This window comes from Cydia fagiglandana, chromosome 8, assembly GCF_963556715.1.
Source record: "Cydia fagiglandana chromosome 8, ilCydFagi1.1, whole genome shotgun sequence".
Lineage (NCBI taxonomy): Eukaryota > Metazoa > Arthropoda > Insecta > Lepidoptera > Tortricidae > Cydia > Cydia fagiglandana.
The window spans coordinates 6,845,110-6,856,380 of NC_085939.1; the positions used below are offsets into that span (position 1 = coordinate 6,845,110).

At 35.9% G+C, this 11,271-nt stretch overlaps 1 protein-coding gene across 1 annotated transcript; it reads left to right on the forward strand.

Annotated features, from left to right (window-relative positions):
- The first annotated feature begins 2,322 nt into the window (after positions 1 to 2,322).
- Positions 2,323 to 10,713, forward strand: LOC134666922 (uncharacterized). Its single transcript, XM_063524227.1, has 4 exons — positions 2,323 to 2,331; positions 2,500 to 2,599; positions 2,720 to 2,820; positions 10,513 to 10,713. The coding sequence occupies exons 1-4, from the start codon at positions 2,323 to 2,325 to the stop codon at positions 10,711 to 10,713; spliced, it is 411 nt and encodes a 136-aa protein (XP_063380297.1).
- The last annotated feature ends 558 nt before the right edge of the window (positions 10,714 to 11,271 follow it).

An 11,271-nucleotide genomic window follows, 5' to 3' on the forward strand; every position in this document is an offset into this window, starting at 1 on the left:
ATTTTAATTTTGCTTGTTACCAGACTGAAAAATGTATTGAACCGAGAACCATATTGATTTAAGTGCCTACTTCATCATATATTATGACAGAATTGCAAAAAAATTGTACATAGTTAAGCACCTGTAATTATTAAATATATTAGAACGGGTCACTCGCGTATTTTAAGTCGCAAAACGCTCGATATGTTTCACTCCGTACCATGCCGAGCGACTCGACTCGACTTAAAATACGCGAGTGACCCGTTCTCAATATATTTTTTCTACTCCCGTACCTTTATTTGTCATTTAAAGGGTTGTGCACATACCTTTAAGTTTAAACCCCTATCTTATAGTTGTCAAGACAAGTCTTTAGTCTATTCCCAAAAAAAGTATTTGTGCGTACACGCAGTATCTTTTTGGCACTTTTACGATACTTCGTGTAATCACCACTTAAAAATATTGTATGAAATACATTGTTGCCAACCTAATTTTAATTGCCATCTTTGACAAATGAGTGAACCATAGACATGTTTTTTTATTTCATTCATTCTTTTCCCGCCCTTACCTTTTATTATTTGCTATTTCTTGAATGAAAAATATTCGATAAATTTATAATTTTATTTCAAAGTAAGTGACGACAAATCGTAGAAAAAGTATTGTATGCTACGTTGTTTAACTGAGTCAAAAATTACTCGTGGCGTCTTTATTAACAATTTTCGGCTTCGCCTCAAATTGTTACTCACGCCACTCGCCTTTTTTGACCTCTCTTAAACAACGGTTGCATAAAATACTATAATATGTCTACTGTGTCTCACGTAAGTTTTGTCACCTGTAATTAGTCTAAAGTTAATTGATCCATTCCATTCCATTGCGTTACCACAGTTAAGCCATTTATATTTAAGTTAGATGCATGAAAGTGTGTTAGCGTATGCAATAATAGACTTAATGTGTACGAATTAAGTACAATAAATACAATACAATTTACATAGGTAATCTTCCTAACACAAATGCATCAATTAAGTTAAGATTAATCACAGCTTCTTAGCTGCGCCTAATTACGTAATTTTTTTTTTGCAATTCACTCATATACATTTAAATAACACACCAACACAGGGCTGCCGGTTGCGGTAACAGCTAAGAGCAAGGGTAGTTCCCAGAGCGTGCCGGCACCAAGGAAAAGTACTTTCATCATTGAACCATCATGCTCCACCGCACAACCTGTATGTTTTATTTCTATTTTTACTGGACTAGCAAACGAGTCGACGTACGTAGTACGGATGTAGTGCCTACCTATGTAGTAAATAAATTATAGCGCCGCCTGACAATACGGCCACAGCTCAAAATTTATGACTATATGTGTATTAAATTTCAACTTAATTGGTCCAGTAGTTTCCGAGAAAATAGGCTGTGACAGACAGACAGACAGACAGACGTACGAGTGATCCTATAAGGGTTCCGTTTTTTCCTTTTGAGGTACGGAACCCTAAAAACACTCCTATGTTACGTATTTATACCTAAAAATACGAATCTGTATATATTTAATCGAATAATTCCTCCGTCCAAAATTATTTTACCAAATATAGCTGGTCAAGCAGATCTTGTCAGTAAAAAAAGGCGCTAAATTCAAATTTTCTATGGGACGATATCCCTTCGCGCCTACATTTTTCAAATTTGCCGCCTTTTTCTACTGACAAGATCTGCTTGACCAACTATATTTACCTGCTGGGATATTTTTTTTTGATGTTTCATATAAAGTCTATTTTATTCGGTAGACTAAAATGACATTTCATAGTATGAAATGACATTTTAAGTTCATATTATGAAATGTCATTTTAGTCTACCGAATAAAAAATAGACTTTATTGTTGCAATACCTTACATGAATATATATATGTCTGGTGAAGACGAAAGTTTGAATGGAGCATATTTCCGTAAAAAGATATTAACGATTTAAGACTTTGGGTATTTACTTAAATCCTATTATTATTATTATTTTTTGGAAATTTATACAATATGTACTTTTTATTTATTGATACTTTATCATAATGTAAAGTTTTTTCTGGCAGAGGAATTACTGCGGGGTCCACTACCTTTATTTCCTACAGTGCAAGGGCTACGGCCGGAGGCTTTTGATATGTTCACCTCCTAACTAGCCCATACAAAGTTTCGAAGTCAAAAATGTGTTCGTAGCATTTCCTTCTACAACTTTATTGAGCATTTGTTGTCTGACCTAATAATGTTTCCACGTGTTGCCTTGACTGGCCCTGACGATAAAACGAAACTTATCACTTACTTCATTTATAGGTTGCAAATATAAAAACCTTGTGATTATGTCGGGGCCGTAATGGCAAGGGCAAAATGTAGCTGTGATCTGATAAAAATTGATATGATTATTATATAAGTAAAATTTGCGAAAATACTGCTATTTTTATTATTTTGTCCTCGCCAAGGTTGTTTGGATCATGGACTATACTTACATTACTTACTGGGTAATGTTCATTTTTATTGATTTTATTTTTAGGCTGGGTCATCAGAAGAAATACTTACATTAAAAGACATACATACACCTGCATCCTCTAACACTACCGTAACTGAACCTTCGGATGAAAATGTTAAGCTGAGTAAGTACATGTTTGATGATCATTTTGTTTTTTTTTTTTACAAATAGGCAATATTTGGGCAATATTTAATTACAAATAGGCAATATTTGGGTTGCGGTACTGTTATTATGTTTGTTGTAGGCCAAGAAACTGCATTACCTGAGGTTGCTAAATCAGGAGGTGGACTTGAAGATAAGCGGCAACAGTTTTTAAAATTTCGAAAGCAATTTATTCAACAACAGGTATCTTAGATCCATTTTATATGCATCATAATAACAAGCACATATAACAATACTATTCTTAATGAATACCCCAACATAAGCAAATGGTACAAACCACAAACTTAAATGTAGAGGTCATTATAATCGGCGGTCTTCTCGCTAAAGAACGATCTCTCAGATAACCTACATTCCTGTATATGCTATATATGATATGTATAGAACTTAGTATACATATGTGACGTCCCACGGGCAAAGGTACCTTATGGCGGGTATGGAGTTACCCATACAACCATTTCCAGTCGCCGTTACGACGCGGTGTAGACACATCTTGTGTCGACACCGTCTGTTTCGGTCACAATTCCAGTCGCAGAGTCGTCGCCGTGTCGACACAGTTACCAGAAATGGGGAAGGGTCGACACATGACACAAAGTGACATAAAGTGTGGTCGCCGTGTGCACACATTGTTTCGAGTTTGCGACTACTTTCTGCCAATATCATTCGTTCATTTTGTTCCTGTCAAATGGAAACTGTCAGATGGAAAAATAGTTAAATAAAAATAAGTGACATTAATACGCCATCTCTAAAACGGATTACAAGACGTAATTATATATTGTTTGCATTTATATTACAATAGGACTTAAATTATAATGGGGAATTAAACTGCTCGAGTGATTTGATAAACTAAGTGTAATATAATCAACGCGCCACCACATTGTTTTAGTTTAGCCGGAAATGAAATTGTTTACTTCTCAGTGCCTGTGTTCATAACTATATTATTTGATGCATTTTTAGTACTTCGATGCGTATACTATACTTAAATAACAGAAATAACGCTTTACATACTACGAAACTTGTTAATTATGATGTATAAATATGGTTTAAGGCTGAGAAATATTGCAGTCACAAAGTAGTCGCAAATGTTTCGACTTTGTGTCGACTCTGTGTAGACACATGACACGCGCTGTCAAAAGTAATAACAAAGTTACTGGATTTACAAAATGGCTCCTTGTGTTCATTTGTTTTCAGATATTCTCAAAGTGTAAAAATGCCGTGGTCAGAGATGGGACTTAATAGATTAACTGTTTATTCGACTAATTAATGGAATAAAAAAAGTTAATCCTCAAATTAAATCGCGATTAGTTTAGTCGACCTAACATAGGTTGAAATTGAATTAATCTGAATATTAATCGAATAAATTATCGATTAAATCTCGGTTGGAAGTTGACAGGGGGCCATTTTTGTACGAAAAAATAATAGAAATGCAGATGGTAGCCAAACACTTTGTCATAAAAGTCGAGATGGGTGTCGATTTATAGGTTTTAGGGAGTGCCGATTTCGAAAATGATGACCATTTTGGAATCCAAAATGGCGGCCATGCACTGTGTCATAAAAGTCGTCATGGATGTCGTTTTATACGTTTTAGGGGGCCCCAATTTTGAAAATGATGACCATTTTGGAATCCAAAATGGCGGCCATGCACTATGCCATAAAAGTCGTCATGGGTGTCGTTTTAGAGGTTATAGGAGGCGCAGATTTCAAAAATGATGACCATTTTGTATTCCAAGATGGCGGCCATGCACTATGTCATAAAAGTCGTCATGGATGTCGTTTTATAAGTTTTAGGGGGCCCCGATTTAGAAAATGATGACCATTTTGAAATCCAAAATGGCGGCCATGCACTATGTCATAAAAGTCGTCATGGGTGTCGTTTTATAGGTTTTGGGGGGCGCAGATTTAAAAAATGATGACCATTTTGGATTCCAAAATGGTGGCCATGCACTATGTCATAAAAGTCGTCATGGGTGTCGTTTTATAGGTTTTAGGGGGCGCAGATTTCGAAAACGATGACCATTTTGGATTCCACGATGGCGGCCATGCACTATGTCATAAAAGTCGTCATGGATGTCGTTTTATAGGTTTTAGGGGGCCCCACTTTCGAAAATGATGACCATTTTGGAATCCAGAATGGCGGCCATGCACTATATCATAAAAGTCGTCATGGGTGTCGTTTTATAGGTTTTAGGGGGCGCAGATTTCGAAAATGATAACCATTTTCGATTCCAAAATGGCGGCCATGCACTATGTCATAAGAGTCGTCATGGATGTCGTTTTATAGGTTTTGGGGCGCGCAGATTTAGAAAATGATGACCATTTTGGATTCCAAAATGGTGGCCATGCACTATGTCATAAAAGTCGTCATGGGTGTCGTTTTATAGGTTTTAGGGGGCGCAGATTTTGAAAACGATGACCATTTTGGATTCCAAGATGGCGGCCATGCACTATGTCATAAAAATCGTCATGGATGTCGTTTTATAGATTTTAGGGGGCCCCGCTTTCGAAAATGATGACCATTTTGGAATCCAGAATGGCGGCCATGCACTATGTCATAAAAGTCGTCATGGATGTCGTTCTAGAGGTTTTAGGGGACGCAGATTTTGAAAATGATGGCCATTTTGGAATCTAAAATGGCGGCTATGCACTATGTCATAAAAGTTGTCATGGGTGTCGTTTTATAGGTTTTAGGGGGCCCTGATTTCGAAAATGATGACCATTTAGGAACCCAAAATGGCGGCCATGCAATATGTCATAAAAGTCGTCATGGCTGTCGTTTTATAGGTTTTAGGGAGCGCAGATTTCGAAAATAATAACTATTTTGGAATCCAAGATGGCGGCCATGCACTATGTTAAAAGTCGACATGGATGTCGTTGTATTAGTCATGGTCATCATTTTCGAAATCTGCTCTTCCTAACACATATAAATCAACATCTATGACGGCTTATATGACAAAGTGCACGGCAGACATCTTGGAATCCAAAATGGTCATCATTTTCGAATTCTGCACTCCCTAAAACCTATAAAACGATATCCATGACGACTTTTATGACAAAGTGCACGGCACACATCTTGGATTCCAAACTGGTCATCATTTTCGAAATCGGCACTTCCTAAAACCTATAAAACGATATTCATGACGACTTTTATGACAAAATACGTAGCCGCCATCTTGGATTATAAAATAATCATCGTTTTCGAATTCTGCACTCCCTAAAACCTATAAATCGACATCCGTGACGACGCAAGTTATCTTTATTTTCAGATCCAACAAATTGCTACAGAATACAAAGGACAAAAAAAGAAGCGAGGAGGTAATGAAACAAGCAAAAATACAGATGATTCCTCGACGCAATTGGATGCTTCTTAAATTGTGTCTAGATTTTTTTGTCATAAAAGTTTTTATTTTTCACATATTACCCTCACAAGTTCCGTGACATTTCGACGTTGTAATTTTTTAAGTAAATGTTTTTGTTTATCTTTGAGAATCTCACTAGAATAATACAGGGTTACTTTTTACCAGTACAATAAATCAACATACGTAATTGTTGCTAAAAATAAAAAATACCAGCATTCTTTGTTACTACTATTTGGAAACAAAAAAACAAAAATACCAATGCCCGAACTTATCCGCTAAAGTACTAGAAAATGTGGATGCCTTGCGCATCAATTAGCAAACGCACTAACTGGTAACTGTTTGTTTACGTCATCGCGCGCGATTTCATACCGTTGACACCTTGTAATTAGTGCAACCAGAAGTTACTAAATTGGTGAAGGATAAATTAATTGATGCGAAATAATAAAAAAAAATTATTTGTGCAATGTGATCTATTATCGATACCAATGATGTGGTAAAATTTATTGTACCGGTAAAAAAGTAACCCTGTATAATCAAGGTATGTTTATATTTGATGATTGAAATAGTAACGCAAAAAAAAATATATTTGTGTCTTATATTCCTGCCGAAGACTTTTATTTTTCCTTTTCCTTCTACACAAGTTTGGCCAAGTAATAAGAATTTAGGGCTCTCAATTTTATTTTGACTTCTACAACAGTAAAGCTACGAGGCCATGTTTGGTATCGTTTTCGTATAAATTCGCAGTACCAAATTTAGTTATGGTAGGTATCACATTGACACCATTCCAAAGTAAAAACATATAAACTTATCAAAATACTTTCTTTTAAACTCCTCTTCACGCTTAAACTGCTAAACAGTTTTAATTTAAATTTAGTACACATATATTTTAACTCCCGAGACAGGACATAATAAGTTATCTCAAAAATCATCCTTTAAATGTGTGAAATGAGGTGTAGGGGGGAATTCAGAAGTGACTTCTTGAAGTTAATACTGTTTAAGTTTAGGTTTGAAGTCATGTTTTTTTTATCATTTTTAACTAAATCAAAGATGTAGACCATCCCAAATTTCATATAAATCGGTTCAGCGGTTATTGATTTCCCGTACAAATTTCCACGCCACTTTTCACACCTTCAAAAGATGATTTTGCTTATAAGATCTATCCTATGTCCTGTTCCGGGACGCAAACTATTTCTATACCAAATTTCAACGAAATCGGTTCAGCGGTTAAGCGTCAAGAGGAGTTTTAAAAAAACCGGCCAAGTGCGAGTCGGACCCGCGTATTAAGGGTTCCGTACATTAAGTCCGACTCGCGTTTGACTGCACATTTCTAATAGGTTTTCCTGTCATCTATAGGTAAAGAACTATTTTGTGTATTCAGACGGACAGACATACAGACGCACGAGTGATCCTATAAGGATTCCGTTTTTTGCTTTTGAGGTACGGAACCCTAAAAAGATTTTTTTTAATTTTGTGGAATGGTGTCAATGTGATACCTTAAATGGATTCAGCAACCCAGATTTATACGAAAACGATACCATACACGGCCTAGCACCTTCACTGATGTAGATATATCAAGATAAAATTGAGAGCCCTAAATAAACTTTCAAGAGCGGATATCTCAAAAACTATTCAACATATCGAAAAAATTGACTGAATAAACTTGTAACAAATTAAATTAACTTTCATTTTGTATAAATGGCCATGTCGCTAAGATGCATAGTTTCCGAGATATAATCGAAAAACCGGAAAATGGGACCTTCAAACAAAGCCCCCTCTCTTCCCCCCCGCTCAAGGGCTACGGCCGGGGACTTTTGATATGTTCACCTCCTTACTTGCCCAAACCAAGTTACAAAGTCAAAAATTGTGTTCCGAGCATTTCCCTCTACAACTTTTTGTAGCATTCGTTGGCTGACCTAAGTAGCTTATTGCATTTCTTTAAAAACTTTTCTGTAAAAGGTTGACGGGTGTTGGGTGTTTATATGGTTTTGGTCGATTATTATCATTTGCATCGCCCATGATGACTTACTAGAATTACTTACGAGCACACGAGACACTAATAGTAGTTTGACAAACCTTGGTTTTCAAGAGGTATTTTATGTTGACATTTGCTGTCACAAATTTGCTGTCAGATTTAGTCGCAAACCGCACGCAAAGTGCACACAAATGTGTCGACACCTTGTTACGGAAAAGTGTACACACGGCGACGACACTTTGTTTCGAAACAATTCTAGACACATTGTGTGGACTCTGTTACGACACATCTGACATTTAGTTACCACTTTGATGATTCTGCGACTGGAATGGTTATATGGGTATGCATACCCCAGTAATCTACAATAAATAAGCTATCGATAACACAAAAGATCAACCTTCTAAGTTGCGTAGCTACAGAGATATGATTTTTTGAAAATAATGTTGTGAAATGAGCAACTTTACGATAGAGAAGTTTTAAGTTTAGCCGCCTAAAAAACTATGTTCCTGAAGTAAGTTACATAGTTGACTACAAATAATAATACCTTATATATCTGAGATTAAAAAAATGTTGCGACTTGTTCTGTAATGCAAATAGAAACCTTTGATATCTACTGATTTATGTGTATACTAACCAATCTCTTGAAAATAAAGTTTTATTTCATTTTCACGATTGATTGCAATAAGCTCTCAAGATTTCAATTGTATCTATTAGAAAACGACACTGAGAGACAGTTTAAACAAAAAACAATACCGATTTAGAGGTGAAAATGTATTTTCTGACTTTTTCATATAAAATCAGAAAATTGAATATTTTTACTTTTAATGTAACACACAATCAATTTTTCTGAGCACATATGAAAGAAATTCTGACATTCAAATGAAATAAATCCTAAAACCCCAACTAAATACTATATTTAACCCCTTATGCCACTTTAAATTTACATAACAATTACAGTATTTGCTCCATACATTTACGAAAAGGTACCTTATGGAAATAAATCTAATAATACATCACTACAAAACATCAATCACATTGAAGTTTATCTTTTATGAATAGAAAATATTAATTTACATTAAACTGCCACAAATTTAATTAGTTCTTCGTCATAATAATCTTAAAAAAGACCAATAATTTGTATGTAATGAAAAGGTACCTTGTGGTTAAGTTACATGATGAGGCATGATGATGATGGAACAGTTAGGATAAACTAATAATATTTTGGGGTAAAGATGGTATAAATCGTCTATTTCTTATCAATAATATATTTTGGTTGCCATTGAAGACAAGCGGCATTGAGGTTCAATGACCTCAGATATTCCATAAGGTAATGCGTCGGGTATTGGCATTTTTCAGCGCATGCGACCAAACTAAATGAAGATATATACTAGTTAAGAAAGACTTGACGAGAGAAACTTTGGTATAATAGCAGGCTACTTGGATTTGTAATGTCGGTCGATGTACGGTTATAATATTTGCTAGGCGCCCCAACCAGAACTGAAATTATCAAATTAGTTTTGCAGAATGCTAATACAGTTCTCTACCAAACTTCTTTTCCCGTATTGACTAGTTTTTTTGGGAATTTTCAATATTTTTTCCATAAGGTACCTTTTCGACTAAACTCTGAGACGACATTACTAGGCTTATAACTAACTTATAACAAAAATAAAAACAGGTAAACAAACGTTACGCATTAAGGTTTCAGATCACACAATAAAAAAAAATTGACCATTTTTTCACCTCTTTACAAAACATTTCATATCTCCGAAACTAGAAACCCTCATAAGGTACCTTTTCCCGTGGAACGTCACATTATGTACTACACAGTTGTCTTGTGTATAAGTAATCTAAAATGTGTTTTATAAATGCATTACCAGTGTTCTGCCGCCAGAGTGCAGCACGGATTTGTTTAGTAAACCATAGAGTAACTTATATACATACTAGGCCTTAAACAGTTTTTTGACAAGTTTTCATTATGACATTGATGCACTAAGGCGGTTTGTTTACAGGTGGCCTACCGCGAAACGCAAAAATCTAAATTTCTTTATCTGCCTCTCTATCGATCGAATAAGCAAGAGTGATAGAGAGGCAGAACCGAACATTCGATTGTCGTGTTTCACGGAGGCCACGTGATTGACCTAGTGACGCATGATGTGTCATTGATGATGTCAATGAGGTTTGTTTACTATATGTGCTAGTGGTGCCACCTACGCAGAGTTTTGCCTAATATTCCCTATTGAGGTATGGAATAAGTTTACCTACGCCCGCTTCCAACTTGAGGCCTAACTCAGGACGATACCTGAAATTATTTAATTTATTAATTCTTAAAGGAATATCCTGGATCTAGATGTTGGCCCAGTAAGATCCAGGGGATCTAATACGATACGACCAGTATAAATAAATAAATGTATTTGTGTTTTGCGTTATGTATTTGTTTTTTTTTTTAATTATTTTGACATATATTTTTTGTGTTAGGAAAATCATGAGCAGAGAATTTCTACCTTAAATCAGGTTAAATAAAGTATACAAGATTATGCTATTTTCCTGTAGAATGAGTACATCGACCGATATACCAAATTGCGTGAGATGGAGGAAAAGTCTGGCATGCCCAATTCGGCCATCGGAGAGGTGTGCGTGCTGTCCGTCACAGACTGGCCGGCCCATGACCTGCTGCTCTTGACCAACGACTTATCCACGGAGCCCTCGACCAATATGATAGGAGTTCTCGGTATACTAAAGACGTATATGTAATATACCTAACCTTCGAGTGCGCCGATCCGCGTACGAGAAACCTTTTAGAAATAGTAGTTTGTGTTACAAGGGATCAAAATGATATATTTCCGTCAAGGGCGTACATTGAATCCTGAATGAAGCGACGGATTCTACAATAGAATCCCGAACGTAGTGAAGGGACTCTAAAGTAGAATCCTGAGCGTAATGAGGGATTCAAGTGTTAACGCCCAAGGCGAAATAATTTTGATACCGTGTGACACATACTGCTTTTCACATCGACTATGAGGAAAATAAAAAAAAATTGTGTTGACACAATCTGATGCTTATTAACAATTTATTTAAGCTAAAAAATGAATGTGCAATAAAATGTAAAAATAGTGTGCTAGAACAGGAAAGTGTTACTTTGATCTCTCCTGGCAGGGAAGAAAAGTGCCACTTTGCTCCCTCCTAGCAGGGAAGAAAAGCTCTTTTCCGAATAGGTGATGTGATAAAAATATCCCCGGCACACGAGAGGTTCATTGGAGCATTCCATGAAACTTTCTACCGTTATCACGTTCAAACGCCAATTTTCTGAAG